General features: G+C 39.1%; 1 protein-coding gene across 4 annotated transcripts in view; it reads left to right on the plus strand.

Annotated features, from left to right (window-relative positions):
* NRXN3 (neurexin 3) overlaps positions 1-23,441 on the plus strand; it is a 961,828-nt gene that overhangs the window by 97,754 nt on the left and 840,633 nt on the right. For 2 of the 4 annotated variants that reach the window (XM_058828761.1, XM_058828777.1), the window contains one exon: positions 1,152-1,163. The exons of the other annotated variants lie outside the window; for them this stretch is intronic. In XM_058828761.1, the coding sequence (XP_058684744.1) occupies positions 1,152-1,163 (12 nt within the window). The remainder of the gene's footprint in view (positions 1-1,151; positions 1,164-23,441) is intronic. 4 annotated transcript variants of the gene reach the window in all.

Consider the following 23,441-nt stretch of genomic DNA (forward strand, 5'->3'; position numbering starts at 1 on the left):
GGCTTATTTATCAGTTTCTATACTGCTTAACATCCCTTTAGCAGGGAAGGTAGGAAAATTTGTCTCTTTATAGATGTATGTTAAGACCATGGTGTTAGGCATGTGGAACATCTGACTAAACTTTGGAAAGCATTGAGCTCCTTCTCTGTGCCCACTTACTGTTCAGCTGGGCTCATGGCTCAGAGGTTGTGCTTGTTGGAGGATCATGAAGCAGACAGGTCCCTTCAGCATGTCCTAGTTGCTCAGGATGCAGTTGAGTATGGCAAGCTGTTTTGACAGAGGAAGGCATGTTGGAAGTGATCAGAACAGTTGATGGCCACTTTCATTCTGAATAACACTGAACATTTCTTTGTAGTAGTCTGTGATTTAGCATTATATTATGTAAACAGTTGCACTTGGACATTTAAATTACAAGTTGCAACCCAGCTGGCTCATGAAGACTTGCATGACCTATTCAGGCCAGTCATCAGCACTTTCTATACTCCCTCATCTGGCAAAAATGTGAAAACTATTGGCTTCTGGCAACTTTAGACACCCTTGTTTATCTATAACACGTCAGGGAACAGTGGCTTCTCCTTTCCTGCCAACAAACTCACAGATACTGCCTTTTGATAAATATTTACTCTCTATAAAAATATGATGGATATAAAAGATGTAAATGTATATGTGTAAGTAAATATGCAATGTCAACATTATATACAAATACATTAGCTCTGGTAGGTGAGATGTGTTTAGCAAATATATTACCATGAGATTTATTTTTTTCCTATCCTATTCTGTTGTTTCCCTTGCTGTTTTGAATTTGACGTGGATTGAGGCATATAACTGGCGTGGTATTGCATGAGCAGTTTGCATTTCTCAGTAGAAAATCAAATTAAAGCTTAACCAGGCAGCTGCTGATTGTACTGTCAGTGGTTTAAGCTTTGCTTTGTGCATTAGTTGTGGTGTGTCTCTTGTTTTTCTCTTGACATTGTGTTTTGTTGAGTTTGGCTGCTAGATAAATATGCTCATTTCCTTGTTTTTCCAAGTATTGCCAGTGACATATTTTTCTGGTTTTTTATGCTTCCTCCTTCTCTTCTCTTTTGCCTTCTCCGTGGTGGACACCTCTCTTGTTCCTCCTCTTAACTGGACGCACACCTTCCTGTCTGTAGGTAGAAGTAAAGGTAGAGATCACGTTCTTTCTAAGACTTCATTGCTTGTAAAATGCTTGTTGATGGGCAAGGTGTACTTCTTTGTACTTCTGTGTACTTTGCGTTTTATATTGGAACTTAATGCTTTTATTTTAAGAAGTCTCTTAACAATCTTTTGTATTGAATTATGGAGGAAATATTTGTGAAGATTATTGCTTTAAGGCCTTCCTAAGAGATGTTATTTTCTCTCTAGTCACACTGAATATGAGCTGTTCAGCGTCAGGCCATCTGTAGCTGGCGATGTTGGGGTGCAAGGGGTTCATCAGCTCAGTGAAAGAGCCACAGGCCAGTGAGCTCATCCTGCTGACACACACTAGAGCAATGCCACTGCTGGCAATTTTGCTACTGGTTTTGGTGGCAGCAGAACCTGGGCTTGCCCAGGACCCTTCAACAAGGTTCTTTGACCTATTGTTTCTTCCCCTGGCTCTGTTTCCCATCATTTCTGTTTGTGTTAAGGTGTTTTCAAAAGAGAAATTGAGTGGCAAAAAAGCTGCAGAGGAAGCAGAAGTAATTAGCACTGTTGAACAGAGAGGTCCATTTCCTTTGCAGCCCAGTACAGCTCAGGGCATGCTAGGCTGCTCTGGGGCTCCAACTTGCTCTTCAGCAGTTCACACCTATCTTATGCTGAGGGCCGTCACCCATCCCTTATCAAAACTGCCAAAAAGGCAAAATCCTGCAAACTTGCTATGGGTCCTCAGCTGGACTGGAAAGAAAAGTGAAGATTGATTGATAAATTATAAACATGGCTTGAGAATTTTTTTTTAATCCTGTTTTTCAATGAGAAAGATTAAAAGGTTTTATGTTGAGGCTTACTCTATTCCAGTGAATACACTGCTGAAAATAAATAAATCTGATCTATTTATTAGCCTGATTTGAACATGTTGCTTGTGTCCATGCCAGTAAGATGCTGGGGAATGAAATGACTACTTCTGCAGCTATGAATTTGGGAGGGATATGACCTCAGAGGATTTGTTCATAATAACTTTCCTTTAAGGCGCAAGCAGTCTCTGTTCAATAATTACTACTCCAATAATATCTGAATTCTAGGGAGCACAGTGGCATATAAAACATCTTAATTTGTGTGATTCCTTTTTCTGATGCCTAGCTTTCTTCTAACAATTTTGTATTGTTGAATTCTCTATGATGGAGTACATTATGTAATCAACATTATTTGTTCTATTTTGAGGTTGAAAAAATATTCTAGTAATTAATTTCATAGTTTTTCTATTATCTCCAAACTTGGGTGATGGAGGGTAATACCTAAGCTGTACTCAGAGCTATCTTCTCAGCAAGAGGTGAACATCAGAACATAATAATCACATATATCCACTGTAAAAAATAGCGGAAACTGAAGCTCTAAGCAGACCATGTGAAATGTTACTGTGCCTCAACACAGCTGCCAATAATTCAGTTAGCTGATGTATAGCTTAGTGTGGTTTAAGGGTCAGTGTAGATCAGGGCAAGTCTTGTGTGATGTTAGTTCATATTCTCTTTTTGGGCGGCATTTATGTTTCAGGCCAGCCTGTGTAGGACTGAGCTGAAAAGTCTTCTCCAAGGCAAAACTCCTAACTGAGCTGCTAGGCATAAGGATTATAACATATATTCAGTCCACAGTTAATTAGTATGTACTGAAAGTTAATTTGTTGTGTCATGGAGTGAAAATATCGTTTCATTTCCCAGCTATGTGTAGTTTTTAGCTCTAGTTATAGCAATGGAATTTTTCAGAGAACCATCAGTCTGTGTGAAAAATGGCATTGCTTTCAGAGGGCTCAAACTGTAATTTTGAACCCACACATGGCCTTCAACTCACAGAGAAAGATACCAGATGCCTTTAGTGCTTGCATGGAAGGTTCATATTTTTTTCGCATTCTTGTAGTTTTTAGTGAAAACTGGCAACAACTCTGTCTCATGTCATGTATGTAGCCAAAGGACATGATGTATTTGATTTAATTTTGGATATGTTGTATTTGATTTAATAAAATGTCTTTGCAGCATACAGCGGTCTGTTACCTTGCATTCATCATTTAAAGCAAGTGTTTGATTAGTTGTTTCCACTGCAGTAAATAGGCTTTCTCTGCCTTTCTCTAATGTGCAGATATAAAATATAAAATTTTTTAATTTTAATTTAAAAAATTAAAAAAAATTTAATTTTTTTTTATAAGTTCCTGGAAAGTTGAAGAAGGTGAAGTGTAGGTGTTCTGGGGTAATGGCTGGAGTAGTTGAGATATAGACAAGTGCCTGGATATCACTTGCATTTTAACCTGAATTGAGGTTTCAGGTTAAATGCATTGAGTTCTTATTTGGGGTATGGAACTGGTCATGGAAGTGAGGTAAATATGTGATGAGCAAGGACTTTTGTTTGGCAAGAATTTCTGAATATGACTTCTCTTCTGGAGACCTACTGAAAATTAAGGAACAATTATATTTGTAATTAAAAATTTGAAATCTACTTCCCTACCGCTTCCCCACAAGTAAATGATATCAAAGGAAATTATAAATATCCAACTTTAATATGCTACTGGAGTTAATGTGTTATCACCTTCTTCCCTATAATTTGTTTTCTTGGAAGTCTTTGTTAAGGAAATGATTATTTGCCATTTTGTTACCTTCCACCATGAGAGTTTTGTTTTACCATTGCTCTTGGTTTGGATCTGACATCTGCTGAGGCTCATGTCCACTTTGAAAATTGTCTGTATTCCTGGTGGGAATCTGCTATTTTCAGTGAATTAAGTCCCTTGTCTTCTTGAAGGCAATAGCAAAATTCACATTGAATCCAGTGAGCCAAGAACCCAAAGAACTGAAGATGCTCTCTCTGACACAGAGAATGACCAGTGAGCATAAGGTTCCTGGGTGTGCACAGGACACCCTGTAGCATCCATGCAGACTTCTGGTGCTTCTCCAAGGCATGTGGCTCCTTCCTTCCATCAATAGATGTGCTCGGTGTAAACTACACAGCTGCCCACTCATTCTCAGTATGAAATAGGTTTTTTCTTAATTGTCAGAGAGAAGTGAAAGAGTGGTATCTTTTGAAGTACATGTTGTGTGGACCAAAGGCTACTGCCAATTTTGCCATTGAATAATCAGCATTGCAAAATCAGATTATCTGCTTTGGTCCTACCTGCTCGTAACTGAAGTAGGTCTTTTAAGTCTTGGAAGGTTTAGCATTGCTCTCAGAGAATGAGGTTCTTATTCTTTGAGATGTTCAATAATATTGACCTGAAGGTAAAGGCACGGGAAAAATGAAATAGCATTTGTGGGCTTGAATAGAAGGAAATGGACCTTACTGATCAGGAAGATATTTTGAAGTTATTTTTCACCAGCAATACCATTAGGGTTTGTATTGACCTGCTTCAGAAATAGTGTAGCCAGCAGGACCAGGGCAATGGTCATCCCCTGTACTTGGTGAGGCTGCACCTTGAGTGCTGTGTCCAGTTCTGGGCTCCTCGTCACATGAAGAACATTGAGGTGCTGGAGTGAGTCCAGAGAAGGGCAGTGGAGCTGGTGAAGGCTCTGGAGCACAAGCCCTAGGAGGAGCAGCTGAGAGAGCTGGGAGTGTTTAGCCTGGAGAAAAAGAGGCTCAGGAGAGACCTCATTGCTCCCTACAACTACCTGAAAGGAGGGTGTAGCCAGGTGGGGGTCAGCCTTTCCATCCCAGTCAAGATCCTACCCCAGCAAGAGATAGAATGAAGGGAAATGGCCTCAGGTTCCACCAGGGATGGATTTAGATTGGATATTGGTAAAAAATTCTTTATCGAAAGAGTTGTCAAACATGGGAATAGGCTGCCCAGGACAGTGGTTGACTCTCCAGTCTTGGAGATGTTTAAAAGATGTGGAGGTGGAGTACACATAGACACAGTTTAGTGATGGACTTGGTGGTGCTGGGTGTTGGACTTGATGACCTTAAATGTCTTTTCCAGTCTAAATGGTTCTATGGTTGTGTGTGAGTAAGTCCAGTTGAATGGCCAAGAGTTTGTTGCAAATGTTGAAGTGAAACATCAGTAACAAATTAAATTGTTTGTGCTCTGTAAATGTCTAATTATACAAGGGGAAAAACAACACTACATTTGTCTTGACAGCCTTGGCAGTGGTTTTTAAGCTCTGCTTTTCCCTGTAAAGTATCTTAATATTTGGATTTTAAATGTGAATATTGTATGGTTTTCGTTTCTACAGTTAAAAGTATTAATGAAAGGACTCTAAAATATATGTGGTAGTGGGTTTGTTTTTCTTTGGTGAGAAAAAAATCCTGCATTATTATAAGGATGGTGAGTTTTAGTTTTAATTTTACTCTTAATGACTATTTTAAAAACTCAAGCATTTTATTTTATGATTGCAAATGCAAAATATGTAAAATCTCTCTGATAGAATCAAAGCCCCTGGAATGAAGATGTTATTTTTCTGAAATATTTATTTTTTTGTAAGTGAATTTTTGTTGCTGGTTTCCTAGTTTATTTAGGGAAAAAAAAGAAATATTTTAATGTTATTTGTTGAAGTCTAGTTAGAGGTGATTGATAGTTGATGAATTTCAAATTTAAGGTATTGGGTGGCATTTCTGTAAGGCATTCATCCTATTTCTTTATATTCCAGCAATGATGACATTTTCTAAATTTTGGGTAATGAAGTCACTTAAAATGTTCAATATCAGCTAATGCAAAGGAATAGATGTCCTATTCTTCTTTTTAGATCTCTTTATAATACATTTATGAACACAAACATAATAGGACAGTTCTGGTAAATTATTTTTGTTTGTGCTTATAAGAATGTGTATTTACAAGTATTGTAAACATAAAGCATAAGATATTTAATAATGTGTTAAGTAGTTTGTAGTTTATAGGTAATTAATTTTTTCTTGCATGTTTTCTTTCTACCTTGTTTTAAAACTGTGTCTTTCTGATGTGTGAATAAGCAGTTGATTCTTTGCTGGCTTTCATTTTTATTAAGAAGAATGATTCCTGTGAGAGTTAAAGGCATTGTGGTTGTGTTGAGTGTAAACAGGAGCTAAAATATTGTCGTCTTAGGCTGTATAGTAGTCTTCTGTTTTCAATGAACCTCAGGTTTTTCTCTGCCCAGAGAGAGCATTTAATTGATATAATTGAAAAGCTTCCCCCTATGCCCTTCCTCTGTTTTCTTCATTTGAGGCATTCAGTGGTGTGTAGAGATGCAGAGGTAGCAAAATAGGCCATGTGCTTTGTAAAAGGCAGGCTAATAGCACTTTTGATGGATGTCTGATTTTTAAAGTGCTGTATGTTTCATTAAAATTTACATGTAAAGTAAGGGCAAGTGCAGTGACATGAAAGCTAATGCAAGTTGCACATCTTGACATAAAAACAATCACAAGAAACCTGAGATCCCAGATGGCAGCTTGGCCTTTGCCATCCATTTAATAAGCTACTAACTGCTAATTATTGCACTGTTATGGGCAAGTTAATTTACTGTTGACTCTTAAAGAGACGTTGTGAATTTTCCTGACATTTAGGTTTTTCAGTTTAGATTTGAAAGTGTTTTTTCTCTGCAGATTGAAACCCTTCCAGTGGATGGTAACAAAGAGACAAAGAAACAGGGTGGGAAATGCAACATAATAATCTATGGGTTTTTTTTTTTGATAATAGGAGAATATAGGGTTGTGGGGGTTTGAGCCTTTCTATGGCATGGATTTTTAGTTGAAAAGAACACTAGCATGCATATTAAATCTAGGATTTAAGTTTTGCATGTTGCAGCAAATGTAGAGTTAGTGTTATTGTTAAAAATAAATAGAACATCTTTCCCTCAAATAATTGAAGCTTGAGATTGTGAAAATAAGAGAAACTAGAAATAGAAAATCAAAATTACAGGTTCATTGCTTTTGCCAGAGATGATTTGAAGGCAAAATTTCAACTCACAAATCTGAAAGCTAAAATGTCCACTGTATTTTTATTAAAATTCTTCATTTTAATGTTACTTACCTGGTTGTCATATTACAGGGAAGGAATGTTATCTGTAAAACATAAAATTTTTTGAAGTGATCTTTTTCTTCTTCCAGTTGAAATGGACATTCAGTAATGAGACCAGTCAGGGAGAAGTTTTGATCTAAGAACCTATTTAGGAATGAGGGAACAGCTGCAGTTTAAATGTACTCTAATTCTCACGGTTAATGCTGTTTTGTGAGTGCATGATTGTCTGTGATAACGTTTGGGAGGAGCGTGGTGGGTAATAGCTTATTTCCTGGGCTTTATGGTAATGCAACAAAACGATGATAATGACATCAGCAACTGCAGTAGACCCTGCCCCACACATCAGACAGTCTTTCAAAAATAGGAAACCCTGTGAAAGAGGGGAGTTCCCTGTTTTAAAGCTCCTTGTTGCCTTCTGTGGACTACAGAGATAACATTACGGTATTGGGCATTTAGGAAATATGTACAATGTAAGCTGGATCTTGTACATTAAAAATAAGAGCTTACAAACAGTAGCCTTATTTGCTGTGCTTTACCAGCTGGTAAATATTTTGACTAGAGATCAGGGAATAACACCCCATGCAAATGGTTGTAAAACTATTACTGTGAAGAAGGTCATGTGTGTCAGTTAGTAACTCATGTCTAATGGTGTGTGATTTTCCCTGCATCAGTATTGTGGGTTTTGATTCTGATTTTGGCAAAGCACATCTTTCTGTGACACCCAGAACTCTTCATTTATTTGGCTGTACTCACCCTTTCCTGGAGCTAGAGCTCCTTCTCATGCTGGTTTTCATTTACTCATTTGTTTCAAGAGCCTTGATAGTTTTGAGTGCATGTATAGAAATCAGTACTGATGGGCTATGAAATAATGAAAGATAATAGAAAATACCACTGCAGAGAGCAAGGAATTGGGTGTTAATGCAGCCCTCACAGGTTGTGGCATATTCATTTGTTTTGAAAGCCTTCTTGTTTTGACATTTTGGTTCCTTATAACCTACCCTGCAAGTTGCTGTGCTGAGTCTACTGCATTCCCTAAACAGCTGGAGAAGCCTATAGAAATTAATGTGTTTTGCACTTGGGAATGTATTGTGTACCTGCAGGGATAAAGTCCCCAAATTCTGTTACAGAAGGATTTTCTGTGAGATATTAGTCTTATACTAGATGTGCTTTTTATACTGAGAGGTTTGATGCAATGATATTAAGAGCCATTTTCTTCACTGCTCTGAAAGCATTTTATTGTGGTATACCTGATAGTGAAGCAGAGGAAATGCATTGATGTAAAAAAAAATAGTGCAGGGAAGAATCTGACTCTAAAACTGTTCCAACACTAACCTGAGGGACTCTGGATCATTCTCACTAAATTATGGCCTTAGTTCTCTTGTTAAACACTGCAAAGCATTTAATAGAAATGGTTCTTTACCAGCATTGCTTTGTGGGGAAAGGCTTTAAACAGAACTGGTACTTTGAGGATTTGTGTACACAGTTGTCACCATTAAAAAGTCAGTAGCATTTGCCAAGCAGTACCACACAGTGGTGTCTGAGAAATCACCTCCTCTCCTACAGTAGAGCAAGAAGATGGTATGTAATGTTTGTAGGTAAGTGTTTACAATTTGATTCTGTCAATTGCATGCATTTTAATAGAGCTTTTCTCTCAAATCACTGTTTCATTGGGGAGCTGCTTATGGGTCAGAATATTTCTAAAGCAAAACATGATTCCTTTTGATTGAACAAATTCTTTTTATTGAAGACTTAAAAAAACCAAACAACAGTATTTGCTCTAAAATACTGTATCTTTGTGATTTTTCATTGTTAGTAGTAGTACCAAAAATGTATAATATGTTAAAATAATTGTATTTTAAAGGGAGCTGGGGTCATATTAGGTATAGTGAATTTTATTAAGCCAGCAGTATGAAGCATACACCTTTATTCCCCTAATTACTGGTATATTAATAATGACCAGGTTGACAATGAATGTTCTGATCACCAGCTGGGATCAGATAATTACATTTGATTATGTAAAGAGTTAGTTGCTATAAGCCTTGAAATATTAAAACTTGGCTAGAATAAATATCACTGAAGAACCTTTGTCTTTTACATGTGTATTCAGCTGCCTGTTCTCTGAGCAATTCTTGGTTCACTCGATAATGCTGGGAATCAAACTGTGAACAGTTATTTTCCAACCCTGTGAATGTTGATAAAAGGATCTTGCATAGCTGTTGGCTTGTCCTGTGAGGGGAGAGCACATTGCTGCATCGCAGCGCAGGGATTACAGGCTCTCGTTTAGCTCTGCATTAAGGATCTTGCAAGCTTTTATAAAACCCAGGGCAGCCCTAGCATGGCTGGGCATTTGCATTTCCCAGCTCTGACGAAGGGCACACACGTTTCAGGCACCAGTGCCTTGCAGGACTGGCCAACTCCATCATCCAAATAATACATTTATCTGACCATTTTAATGTTTATTGTGGATAGTCTCACTCTGCAGACAGTCTCAGAGAAGTCTGTAGGCATATGTGCAAGCTGCATTCAACATGTGTTTTTTTATCTTTCACGTTATCAGATTATTTTTCCCCAGAATTTGTTCAGTTCCTAAATATCCTTTGATTTGTCTTTCCCCTGTTGTTAAACTGCTGAAAAAACCATAACTTTTGTTACTTGTCTCATGAAATACTGTTTTAAAAAATGCTTTATGGCATTGATCATTGACAGTTTGAACAGAATATAATTTTTGCCACAATGTGACAGACCATTTATGCCAGATTGTGGAAAAAATCTTTGCCTAAAGTTGGAAAAATCAGAATGTTCAGATCGTAAGGCTCTCTTTGGAAATTACTTGCTATACTTTAAGTACTCAATTCCAGGCTCAGCATTTCAATTTATCAGTCAATTTTATATTAAGATATGATACTAGAGATACACATTACTAATTTTTCTTTGCTACATTGTTGTATTTTATTTGTTCTCTCTATTGACTCTGTCTTTAAAACAGATGTATTTTAAGAGAAGTCTGTGGACACTTCATTTCCTGCTATGCTGCGCTGTACGTCCATAATGGAAATATTAAGTGGTGGATGCACTTATTGTATTATCAGGCAGAAGTATGAGAGTTCACTTTGATTTCCCAAATGCTGTTTTTTTAATATTTTTTTTTTTTTTGGTGTCAGGGAAAAGAAGAGTGGAGGTGAATCTCTGATTTTATTTCTTTTTGTCTTCTAAGGTACTTTTATTTAAACCCGTACAGTTTTCTTACTAATTTTCTCCTTCAGGTGTTTGCTATCAATCTGCTGGGTTAAACTTTGTGCTATTCCATCAGGCAAGTTTGGTAAATGTTGATCAGTGCATGAAATCAGTTCTTAAATGGTTGCAAAATTGCCTTCCTTCAGACTGTTTTGATCACAAGGGCTTTCAAGTGTCAAAGTCATTTGGAGAACTAGATAGATAAAATGCATGAGCACTAAGCTTTTTCCAGGATAGAATAAATAAATGTATTTTCTACTGTGTGCCCTGCCTTTGATAGTGATTTGTTAAAAGGGAAAAAAAAGAAAGGCAATGATATTAAATATTTACAAGAGTGATTTAGTTGTGTAATCTTGTGATATGCATCCCTGTTTAATAGTGAAATCAGCTACTGCTGAAGTAAATGCCATTAAACTGGTAGTACTGTGAAGGTCACTGCCTATACAATGTCAAAGCAATTTATAGAGAATAATGATTTTTGTCAGCTTTCCAATGTACGAACGTCCCTCCTTTTTGTCTTCCAAAAATAACTGAAAATAAATTTATTTCAGAAATCATTTAGTCTTTGACTCTTCTGCCATTTAACTGATTTTGGAGCTTGCAACCTCTTTACAAGTTTTCATATTGATGAACTGAATGGATAAACACTTACTCCCTTCTTTCTGGCCTTGAGCTTGTTACAGCTCTATTTGCTGGGATTTCCAGTTGGCCATTTCTCAGCAGTTCATTTTAAGAGTTACTGAATTGACCTCCACTCTTATGAGTGATTGCTTTTCTTCCCTCGTGCTATTCCAGCCATATCTATCTGTGAATCTCATGAAAAAATCTCTTTTTTTGTGTGTGTGCTAATTGCTTGTCATCAGCAGAGCGCATGTAGCATGTTGAGAACTCACCAACCTCCTGAACTACTAAGTGTCTTATGAATACTTGGAGTACATTCCTGCACAGCATCATGCTTGTGGAGAGACCTCAGTAGTGAGAGGTGTGTTCTTGGCTCTGCAGCTGACTTTCCCTGCAAATAGGGCCTTTGTGCCTCTGCAGCAATGGAGTGGGGACAGAAGCCCTTCACCACTGCACAAGGAGCTGCTGCATTGACTCTTAGAGCGTGTCCTGAAAATAATACACAGCGAGTACAAAGCATTATCATTCAGCTTCACATCCATCCAGCAAGAAGGTTAATTATTTGTTTTCCTTGTTTAACAGTTGAATGAGCAGAAGCACAAAGAGATGGAGAGAGCTGGAGGAGAACAGGCAATAAATGCCAGAGTTCTCTTGTCCATTCCTGTTTCTCTAAGCACCAGTGCAATCTATTTTATAAACCACCAAATAACTTACCTCCTATACCAAGGACTCTCCCAATTAGATTCCACTTGCAAAAGCAATACTCTAAAAAGACTGAAACTGTATTTATCTATTGATAAACATGTACATGACCACAGAAATAGAAATCATATTTTACAAAGGGAAACTACACATATTATCTGTAAAAAAAAATTCTACAGGAGATAACCTATCATAATGCAAAGGTGCCTGGAGTGTGCTGTGTAAGGATTTTGTTGGGAAAGTACATATGAGCACACAGAGACAGTGTGGGTTTCTCTTCGAAGACATGAAATTTAAGGGCAAGTGGAAAAGAACTAAGGCACTTACAGGAGTGGAAATTCTTTTTCAGTGAAGAGGAAGTGCATCAGCAGTGGAAAGAGGGAAGGGAAGCAGAAGAAAGAGTAGTAGAAACATACACACTCTTATCTGGGAGGACTGCCCCAGCCAAAGTGGTGGAAGTGAAATCTGCTATGAACTCTGGTCTTCTGGACAGAATAAGATGGGAAGATATCCCTACCGATTTTTTCTGAGTATTAGGCAACTAGGTATTATGATTGGTAGCTTATTTTGGTGTTTGATTTTTGTAATGTCCATTCCACAGTGCAGTAGGTGAAGACTAAAGCCTTTATTTACTGACATAGCTTTTTATGACCTTCGCCTTCAGGCCCATTAGCAGACCTTTCATCTGTTGTGAAAGAGGCTAGTTCAGCAGGGTGTCTGGAATGGATATGTATGTGCATGGTTAAATCAGGCCTTGTGATTTCCTTTAGAGGGTTTTATCTGTTTCTTTGTCTCTTTTTATGCAAGTCTATGATTAGCATTGAGTTCTTCCCAGAATGCTGGCAATTATCTCACAGGTGAAAGGATTAAGAAAGAGCAGTGGGAATTACACTGGGATTAAATAAGACTGCCTTTGGAGTGTGTTTGTGGATATGGTTTCTTTTTTTTTTTTTCTCTAAGCAAAGAGAAAGAAGAGAAGCCAGCTCAGCCTTCAGGTCTCTCTAGGGAGGAAAGTAATACCTTTGAATATGGAAAAGTAGCATTTCAGCTTGGGAGGAGGTCATGCTGAGAAAGAAAAGGTAGTGTCAAGGCACAAGATTTACAGTCTTCAGTTCAGTTCTTGGTTGCTCTGATTTTGCTTCAGGCTGTTCTGATTGCCCACAGTGAACCTCAGGTTGTCCATGTGTGAAATGGAAGTGGTGATAAGTTTCTTGTCTTATGTTGCATGAAACGAAATTAATTACTCTGTAAGTGTACTAGGTTTTTGGGTAGCAAGTCCAAAAGTAAAGGATAGAGTATTCTTATGCTCCACACTGTGGCCACAAATGATTTCAGATGTTTTGAGTTATTTCTGTCCCTCTGTTACTTCTGCCTCTGTGTAATGGGCAGACACAAGGCTGGTAGAAAAGGGGGCCCAGCCCCCTTTGGGGATGAAGAGAGAAACTGCCCCACGGGACTGGCATGCCCGGAACCGTAGGGACAGCACAGTTTGCAAGGCTGGGTCATGCTGTACCTTACCTGCAAACTGTCCTGGAGACGGCTTTTCCTTCTACAGGGCCTGGCAAAAGTCACCCCTGATGAGAGCCTAGACTTCAGGCAGTAGCCCTTGGCAGAGAGTTGAGTTCATCTTTAGCTTTGTTATTCATATCTTCCAGCTCTGGCACTGCATGGGTTTATAGTGCAGTGCTGCCTGAAGATCCCGAGAGAAATTGTGTTGTGGAGAAAACAAATAGTGCTGGAAAACAGGAGGTCTTCAACCTGATCAGGTTGCTCAGAGCCTCATTCAACGTGACCTTGAATGTTTCCAGGGTTGGGGCATCCACCACCTTACTGGGAAACCTGTTCTAGTGTTCCATCATGCTCATTGTGAAAAATTTCTTCCTTATATCTTAACTAAATCTACCCTCCTTTAGTATAAAACCATTACTCCCTGTCCTCTCTGTCCAATACAGGCCCTACTAAATTGTCTGTCCCTGAGACTAATTAGTTGCAGCTTGTACTATTCAAAGGAACATACTTTCCAGGAAAGAAAGGAATGATGTTCTTTTTCCAGCAGGAAGTGTGTTCTCTCTTTCTACACAGGGTGGTTGAAGCCAGAGACAGGCAAGTTAATATTGGTGGTGCTGGCTTCCCTCCTTGGGGCTGTATCTTACCTCTGAACCTGCTGCTCTGCAGTTTCCAGCTTTGGAAGTCACTGCTGGCTGCTCCCCAAGCGGCAGCCGTGGCTGACAGACACCTAACATATTTCATCTTAGTGTGAGATCTGCAGAGAAGTGACCCAGGCAGAGACTTTTTTTGTCCTACCCTTGCTACTGTGTTTTGCCACTGTGTGTGCTGCTCCCATTTACTCAAATCTTTCAACTCTGTTCTTAGGGACCACAGTCACAACAGTAGCTATGACTGCATGGTCTTTACCCTTCTACGTTACATGTACCAAGAAAAAGCCAGTTAGTATTTGTTGCCATGGCTTTTGTGGAAAGGACCAGACATACCCTGACTTTACTCCTTTTATTCTGGTTCTGAGGTGGAGCAGATCTGCCTTTCTGTCAGTTGAGAGTCAGGCATCAGTAAGATGGGGTATAAGTGGAAATGGGGAGATGGTGCCCTGCTAAAGAATTTGGGTGGAGCTTTTTTGAGTGCTCTGATATATTTTGTTAACCCTTCACATAATTCATTTAACACTACTCTTTCTCTCTTATAATGCCTTTGATTGGAGGGCCTTTGACTCATGGGTCACCTTGAGGACAGGAAGAATGAGTTCCCAGAGTTTTGACCATGTAAAATATGAATTTTCAGAAGTCACAAATAAAAGTTTTCCATTATAATTCCAGTATTCTCATTCAATAGTTCTATAATGATGATTGCCAAAGCCTCTGTTCTCTATCTGGTGATCATTATTTATTTTGTATATTTTATTCTGATTTTATTCTTAGTGTGTCAGTTTGCCTTACCTTGTTTGTATTGATGGATAGCTATGATTAAAAAATCTATTTTGTTCCAAGTCTATTTTTATCAGAATAACTGTCCGTGTCTTTCCATCTATGCCAAACACATTTTAAACTGTCTCCTTATGTTACCCTGCCTCTGTGACTAGATTGGGAGCTGTAATACAGTTGTTTTGTTTTTGTCCCACAGTTCTACCACTCAAACCCCTTGCTTTGACTTGCCATGCAGTGCTGGGTCCCTCTGGTGCCCTGGTCTAGGGCACTGATGCCATCCCACTTCTCAGACTCAGCATTGGGTTAGTGCACATCACTCTGGACCTTCAGCAAGTAGAGGGACAGTTAGCAGCACTCTGGACTTCAGCAAGTTATGGAAACAAGAAACACTGGTAGAGCTTTGAACAGGAGGTACTGTGTAGTCACTCAGAGCACTTAGCATTTTCAATTTAACAGAAGACAGTGAAGGACGGAGGCTACCTGATTTTCCACAGAGATAGGGTGAACTACTAAGGCTGGGAGCAAAGCCTAGAGACTCGGATTCCTGTTGGCACAGGAATCTGAGCTGAGCAAGCTTTCAGCTGGAACACGCTAGGTACAGTCACATCAAAGCTCCATTTAGAAGTTGGTCTATGCAATGATATTACTCTTAGGCAATGTAGAATTTGCTTCTCTTGCATTTTCCTGGTCTTTCACAGGCATATAATATAAATTACAATGTCCCTACTGCATTTGAGAGACTGGTTTGCCAGGAAATGGGGAGATTAACTTCATTGTACAAAGAGATTTCACTTGTTTAAGAGAGTACTTTGAAGAAAGGAAGGAAACACTGAAACAGGATTGATTCAGGAGTCTCTTATTACAAGATTATGTGTCTTTTTATTGAGCTGCATATTTATTACAGGGCCTGTCTCTGGTTACAGGCCAGTGATTGCCTAGTTTCAGGTGTTTACCTGGTGATGGCTGGGATGCCATATAAACAGCTGTAAACAGAGACAGTTATTCAATCCACTCCTAAAGAGGTTTGATTGTAGGTCTCCAGTTTGCCCATGGTGTGATGTCTGAGCCAAAGCAGGCAGGAGGCTGTTTCACTATCTGGCAGAACTCTCTGCTGGTGCTGCTGCTGGAAATGGTCAGAAATGTTCACATGAATTTTCAGCAGGAGCAAAACAAAAGGATCAGGGGCAGTTGGCACCCTGGGGATGGAGCAGGGAGTGTCAGAGTCTCTAATGCATTCCTAGTACCTCTTGCTGTCACGTGTTGGCATGGTGGACTGCTTAGAGTAGGAAAGTGAAAATTCCTCTTGTTCTATCCCAAGGCATTGGGGATTCATATTTTCCCCTTCCCGACTCTTTCCCTGCCACCTTTGAGGTGATTTAAGTACATTAAGACTTAAGTACACCTTTCCTGTTACGATTTTTAGTGTGTGAGACCCTGAAGTCCATCAGATACCTTTGTGCTGTATAGGATGATAATAAAATACATAAAAATGACCCAAACCCACAGACAGGGGCATCATCAGTCTTTTGTTCTGTGAGGCTGTTAGACCTTTCTGGATTTTTCTAAAAGTTGAGGTACATTGTGTGTATGCCTTAATTGTACTGAAGTAGCATAATGATCATAATAAAACTTCTAGCTGTTGTCTGCTCATGTTTCTTCTGGTCTTTTATATTTCACTCATAGGAGAATCAAAAACTGTGGCAGCTTTTCAACAGTTAGATTCTGTGCATGGCTTAATTTGAGTCCTTCCCCAAACAATTTCATGAATTAACTTTAAAACTGTTTCTTAAAAGCATTATCAGCCTTTAATAAAATAATAGAAACAGTATTGAAAATAATGACTTCTTAACTATAAGGAGTAACAGAACCATGAGCAATTATCAGTGGCATTTAATAAACAAAACTCATAGAGGACATTTGATTACTTTTGGACTCAGTTACAAAATTAGTGGATGAAAAGAAGATAGTGATTGTTTAAAGTCCAATGTGTTATTTGACAAAATGCCCTATTTTAAAAGAAACCCCACAATTAAAATTTGGCTTTAACATGAGTTTTCTAAAATAAATTAGTAATTCAAAATGCAACAGCATTTTCATGAACTGAGAAGGCTAGACAAATTGGAAGTTACTGTCATTTCTGTCTAGTGCTTTTCTTAGTGATCACAAAGAGGGGAAGAAATGACATATTAATGAAATGTGTAGATTGGAGTAGAATGGAAAGAATTGCAATCATCAGTGTGGATAGAAAACAGCATAAATGTTGTGTAAGTGCCATGACATCCTTCATAAAGCAGTAGGTGGATAATTCATCTGTAAAGAGACCTGATAAGCTGCATCTAGACTCAACTTTTAAGGCCCTTAAATACTGTAAGGTGGAGATATGTCAAGCAATTTGTAAGTATTTTGAAAGGGCTTGATGATTAAGATCATGCATGACTTGATTAATAGGGAACAGACAAAGGCCTTGTATGTATGCTAGGTCTTCATGCTGAGAAATGGCAAGATATGAAAGCTATCTCCAAACACATATGGAGCATAAATACACAGGAGAAAAAAAGAATTATCCTGGGGTTGTCTCAGAGGAATTATGTAGAAAGGGTACTGTTCAATTGCTCAGAGGCGTTCTAGGTCCAGTAGCAAGAGAGAACATTTTAGCAATGAGCACTATAGCAACAGCTTATAGAGTATTTTAAGAAGTGAAAAGATGTAAGCCACTGACTTTTGACAATTTTACTGGAAGTAAACCATTCTGGGGAGCCAGTTTTTCTCTTCCACACCTAGTGAACATGAGATGGCAACTTAGAGGAGGATAACTTAAATTTTTTCCCTTCTCCAAAGCTCAGATGTGTCACAATATAGATATATAGATTTTCTTAATTTTCCAGAGGTTCTTCATCTGCTCCATGTTGAAATCCTGCGTGTGTTGCTCTAGGTGATATCTATATCTCTGAGGGAGCAATAAGCTGTTGTTGTATCAGCTAGCAATTAAAAAATAGTCCACCAAATGCAAACAAAATACTTTCATAAAGGAAACTGGATGGTTTGCCATAACTACATTAGTGCTAATGCACTACCATGTCTCTTTCTTCTTTTTCTCTGTGTTAATTTTGTTCTTCAGTCTCTCCATCTCTTCTAGCATAATTACCCTCCCCAGACTAGAGACTGCTGCTGCCTTTTGGCTTCATTACCAGCTTTCATTTTCATTAAGAACTTTGTGCTAATGGACTGTTATAAAACAGAGTCATCACTGGCAGGTGTTGCCAAACGACTCTCAGCACGATGGCATTTCTGTGCAGTGGAGCAAACAGTCTGGACATTGGATTCATGGAGCATCCAAGGGCTTGCAATGGCATGCAAAGAGAGATAAGTTTGGTGGATCAGTAAAAAGAAGCTCTCAGATATTCACCATGGTAAAAAAGGAACAGTGATGAAAAAAGAGCATTATGAATAACGACCTTGTTCTGAGACCACCAAAAGTACCAACATCTCTTCAGGTTGCAAATATCATAGAACTGCTTTCCAAAGAGCTCTCTAATAGTCACAAAAAACTAATCCTTATACTCTTCCAGTTTAGAAAGGAATGAGTATCTGAAAACCACCTCAATGACTAAGTGAAATCATATCAAAATGAAGTTTGTCATCCAACATTACTAATGGGAATGCATATTTCTGCTGTAGTGATACTGGTCGTACCTGCCTTTGTGTGCCTTCTGACCTGTTCAGCAGTTTTTGCCAACATTCCTCAGGAGGAAGCAAGGACTTCCTCCATTGTCCTTCAAGAAGCTGATGGTTCCAGTCAAATAATTAGAGACGTGTCCCAGAAGAGCTACTGTCAGAATTTCTCTCTTAAGAGGGGCATAAGAGTGATTTAGCACTGAGGAACTGTAATAAAGAATTGTAATTCTATGTTGATCTGAAGTCCATTAAATTTTTTATTATTGTTTCCAGAAAATCATAAAAGCTGCCTAGGTATGTATTGAAGCAAGTACTCAGCAGGGGGACATGATAGGTCCACTTGCAAATAAGCAAACAATATGTATTGCATATTCTTTCCTGGCCACTTTTGAATTTGATTATGCTTCCCATTTGTCCTTTTCATTCTTACCGAATGAAAGCTTCACATCAGCTAAGTCATCTATGTATGCTTAAACACACAGAGACAGCATGGTATCACTTGCCTAAAAAAGTGATTTTCTTCTATTAATACTTTTTTGTCTGTTCTCAAGGCACTGCTCCCCTGCAATAAGGTCTTTTTTTTTTTTTTGCAGATGGACCCATCTCACAGAGTAGTTAAATAACTCTTGAGCTGGGTGGCTTCAGGAAATGCATTTTGGCTGAGTGTAAGAAGGTGTGCTTTCCTCTAGTTCTTGACCTTCTGGCAGTCCTTGGGCCAGTTCTGATAAAAAATGGCTTTTCACAGGCTAGTGCAGTTAGTCTGCAGCTGTTCCTAGAAGAGAGTAGTGTCCATAGTGAAATGCAATATGCAGCCAAATGCAGTCGCTCTTCCTTAAGAAGAATTTTCAATTGTATGGCAGATATGGTTTTTCTTACTGCTTACAATGCCAATGTATCCTTAAAATTCATTCTCTCCCTCAATGATGAACTCAGACAAGACTTAGCAGGCCAAAGGAAAAGGTGTTTCACTGGGGAACCTAGATCATATGGCTGAGGAAGAAGACTTTCTGGAGTGTGAAGGGGAGCTTGAAGAAGAAAATTTTTTTAGTAGAGGGGGTTTTGCAGTACAGTGTGGCCATGGGAGTGTATTGGCAGGAGTAACCAAAGAACCAGGTCTTAGACACTGTGGAAGGACAGACCTTTTTCCCCAGGGACACTGCTAGGACAGTGCACAGTGTACTGCAGCCCAGAAGATTATGAAATTGCATGTTCCAAGTGTGAGGCAGGAGGGAGAAAAGGCCATCAGTAAAGGCAAGGCAGGTAACTTTAAACTTTTGTTTTTTCCCTAGTATGTCCTATGCTCTTGCTTTTCATTTTGTCCATCCTAAAAATATACTTGGCTTAATTTTGAGTATAAAGTATTTGTGGTTCTGCACCCACATGTACAAGCATGGACTGATGTACCTTTAAGCTGTGATCACATCAGGATCCCATTAAAACTTTAAAGGAAACTTTTGCAGTGACTGCAGGATGTGCATGCTGGTACTCAAGCACCATTGCTGCAGGTGAGCCTGACTTCAGGCTCTGCTGGTCTTGTATGACTCTTGCTCTTTGCAGCACTGAATAATGCCAGAAACTTTCTGGACACCCATGTTCCCCTGTGGAGGTACAACTACTGGACTTCCCTTGGGCTCTTAATTCCTGTCTGAGACAGGATTTATTAATAATAATAAAACAAACATCATTATTGCTGTGTTGTCATTTTCTAGGCTTAAAGGGTTGCAGCTGACATCTCATTTTGCATCTTTTATGTGAGCAAATCTCATAGGAAATTTTGGTGTTTTAGAGTAAGGGGAAATTGCTCCTGGTTTGAAAGGATAATGTAAATAGATATAAACCTCTCTCTCCTTTCCTCTGGTAATTCTGTCTAGGTCACACTGTAGAGCTTTTGCAGTACATACTTAACTGTGACCTTGTGTTTCTTCTGTGTCTTTTCTTGTACTTACATAGATGTTGTGTATGTCTGGAGGATTCCACTTGTAAGTGATCAAAGTTAAACCTGTGCAGAAACTGGAGCTCAAATCGCTTCAAAGTGGATTAGGCTAAATAATGAGAATACATCACTAGAGAATAATCTTACAGTGAATAGCAGGCGGTTTGGGGCAGAACATAAGTTGTTGTAACCTGATAAAATGCAGGGAAAGGTGTTAAAGAGCATTCTAATGGTGAATATATTTATTAATACTGTTGCATTTATGTTCTGTCTTTTTTTTTTTTTTTTTTTTTTTTTTTCATTGTGTCAGGCTCTGTAGTGCTACGAAGAATTTTGTGCTGGGAAGTTTCTCAGTACAGATAAGTCTGTTCTCCTGATCCTAGCTCTTCTATTATGTTTCTGTTGGAGTAGTAGAAAAGTGAGAGGCCGGTACTCCTTTCTCTCCCAATGGCACTTCCAATGTGTGAGTCAGATTTCTTTGTCAGTATTGGCTGTGTTCCCACAATTACTGTGTGGGCTAGAGAATGATGAGTGTCTTGTCTTCCAAGGGGAAGAGGAGGAAGAGGGTCCCGTAGGGAATTAGTAGCAGAGGAGGGTATAAATCTGAGATATTCTTGACTATTTTTGGGCATTAATGCCATACGTACTCTAAACGTGAAATTTAAGTATTCATCAAGAATGGGGTAGAGTTTTGTCTGATAAATTTTAAAAAGCCCTATGGTAGGCAGAGCCATTATCTTCCTCCAGAAGGTGATTTACTTGTTATTGCTGAGCTGTGACTCAGGCCTTTCCTTCTGAGGGGATAAATCATTCCTCACAGAGTAAATGTCACACGGAGATGTATTGGTGACTCCAGAAAAAGTTGCCCTTTAACAGGTTCCTGGTAACATTTCCCTCGCATCGCTTGGGTAAATGCAATGACAAAATAAAGGGAGTATCTGTCCCCTTCTTCTGCCCCTCTTCATCACAGTCTGTCAGTCCCACCTCGGGGCTGTTGCATCTTAAAAGGAATGACTCAGACCACTGGCAGAGCAGATAATGCCAAGCCAAAAGGAGACTGGGCACGTATAAATCCCAGGTCTGGGGACTGGAGCTGACTGGGACCTCAGACCTCACTGTGTAATCACAGAAGCCACTCTCTGTTGTGGGGTACATCAAGACAACTGTCTTGCAGTTCAGGGGACTAAGGCTAATCGATATCAAAGAGGAATCTTGATAAATGAATGGTGTAGGAAGCAGGTAGTTCAGAGAAGGTTGGAAGGTCAGAAGGTGGAAGGCCACAAGTGCTGATGAACCTTATGTTTAGGTTTATGGTTGTGAGCCAATAGAGAAATCATCTCTTTAAAAAGAAGGAATTATTTATTATTAATCAAAAGAGGTATGGATAGCAGGTCAAGGGAAGTGATTCCTTCCCTCTACTCAGCTCTGATGAGACACCACCTGGAGAACTGCATCCAGCTCTGGGGTCCCCAGCTCAGAAAGGACAGGGACCTGTTAGAGAGAGTCCAGAAGAGGCCACTGAGATGTCTAGAGGGATGAAGCACCTTTCCTATGAAGAAAGTCTGAGAGAATTGGGATGGTTGAGTGTGGAGAGGAGGTGGCTTTGGGGTTTAATTGCAGCTTTCTAATACCTGAAAAGAGCCTACAAGAAATATGGAGAGGAACTTTTAACAAGGGCATGTAGTGATAGGACAAGGGAGAATGGTTTCAAACTGAGAGTAGGTTTAGGTTAGACATTAGGAAAGAATTCTTTACTATGAGGGTGGTGAGGCACTGGAGCAGTGGTTGCCCTGAGAAATGATGGATGCCTCATTCCTGGAAATATTCGAAGCCAGGTTGGATGGCTTTTGGAGCAACCTGGTCTAGTGGAAGGTGTCCCTGTCCATGGCAGGGGGATTGAACTAAATGATCTTTTAAGGTCCCTTCCAACCCAGAGCATTCTATGATTATTTGATGTGCCATCCTTATCAGTGTAAAACATCCTGATTTTTTAATGGCAGCAGATTTAAATGGAAGGATCTGTCTGGGTTGGTGAGTTGAAAATGGTATCTTTACATTTTCTCATGTAGGTCATCACTGTGAATATAGGTACCTTAACTGGCAATGACTGGTTACTCTTTTCTTCTGATTAGATGCAAAATTAGATGATGGATTTCAGTCCTGCTGTGAACAGGGAGGGATAGGTGGTCTCAGAGGTCCTTGCCTCCTTCCCTGTGGTTACTTCAAAGGGACTCAGGCACTGCATGGCTGACTATTTCTCCTTAATTTCTTTAGCTCTCCAAGGAAGTGAGTGTAGAAGTATTAAATACAGGCAAGTTCCAGCTTGAGGATGCCACCTCAATTCTTTTCTTGGAAATCTGCAAAAATTAGCAACTAAAGACTCAATATTAAGAATGAGTTGTGCAAATATGTGGACAGATTCTATGGTGACAGACATCGCTGCAGAGCTCCAGAGTTCATTTGTACAGAGGCCTTGATTTATCTTTCAAGGAGCAGACCAAAACTGGATCACATGAAGCTTCAGAGTAATGTAAATAAGGGAAAATATGGTGGAGCATATTAATATGCTTAATGAGATTGATTATCAGTAGGATTTTGCAGGAAGAAGGGACAAAGGAGGGGAATTCAGAGCTGTGAGAAAATGCTGCTGAATTACTGTCCAAAGAAGAGATTTCTTTACTGATAGGAGGAACAAGGCTTCATGTGGGTGTGAGTACTGCCATACAATTCTTGGGATAATAAAAGTGTTGTAATAGAATTAAAAGTAGTCATATGAGTATATTGTCTGACTGTACTTCAGTTTCCAACAACTGAGCAAATTCCTAATTGTAATATTAAACACCTTTCTTAAAAGCAAATGGAGTGTACAGCCAAAATGCTGCAGGCATAGCAGCTGGAACAATAACTTGGATGCAGAGATGTTTTAAAGGGGAGCATTCCCCAAAGTACCCTTTTTAAACACTACAAGACTAACCCTACAGGAAATGGAAGAATGGACCTTGACACTGTCCCTACAAAATATTCTCTCCTTGGATGTAAATGTTGTCTTCTAGTTCTGTGCAAGTCTAGTGATACCAGGTAGGTAACTTCTAGAATTGAATATTACACCCTGTTTTTTCAGAATTTCTCAAAGTTTTGATACTGGGGACTCATAGAGGTCAGTTAAAGAGAACAGGGAGCAATTTTTCTCAGGAACCTTGAATAATAGTCCTTTAAGGTC

This window comes from Poecile atricapillus, chromosome 1 (assembly GCF_030490865.1).
Source record: "Poecile atricapillus isolate bPoeAtr1 chromosome 1, bPoeAtr1.hap1, whole genome shotgun sequence".
In the NCBI taxonomy this organism is placed as follows: domain Eukaryota; kingdom Metazoa; phylum Chordata; class Aves; order Passeriformes; family Paridae; genus Poecile; species Poecile atricapillus.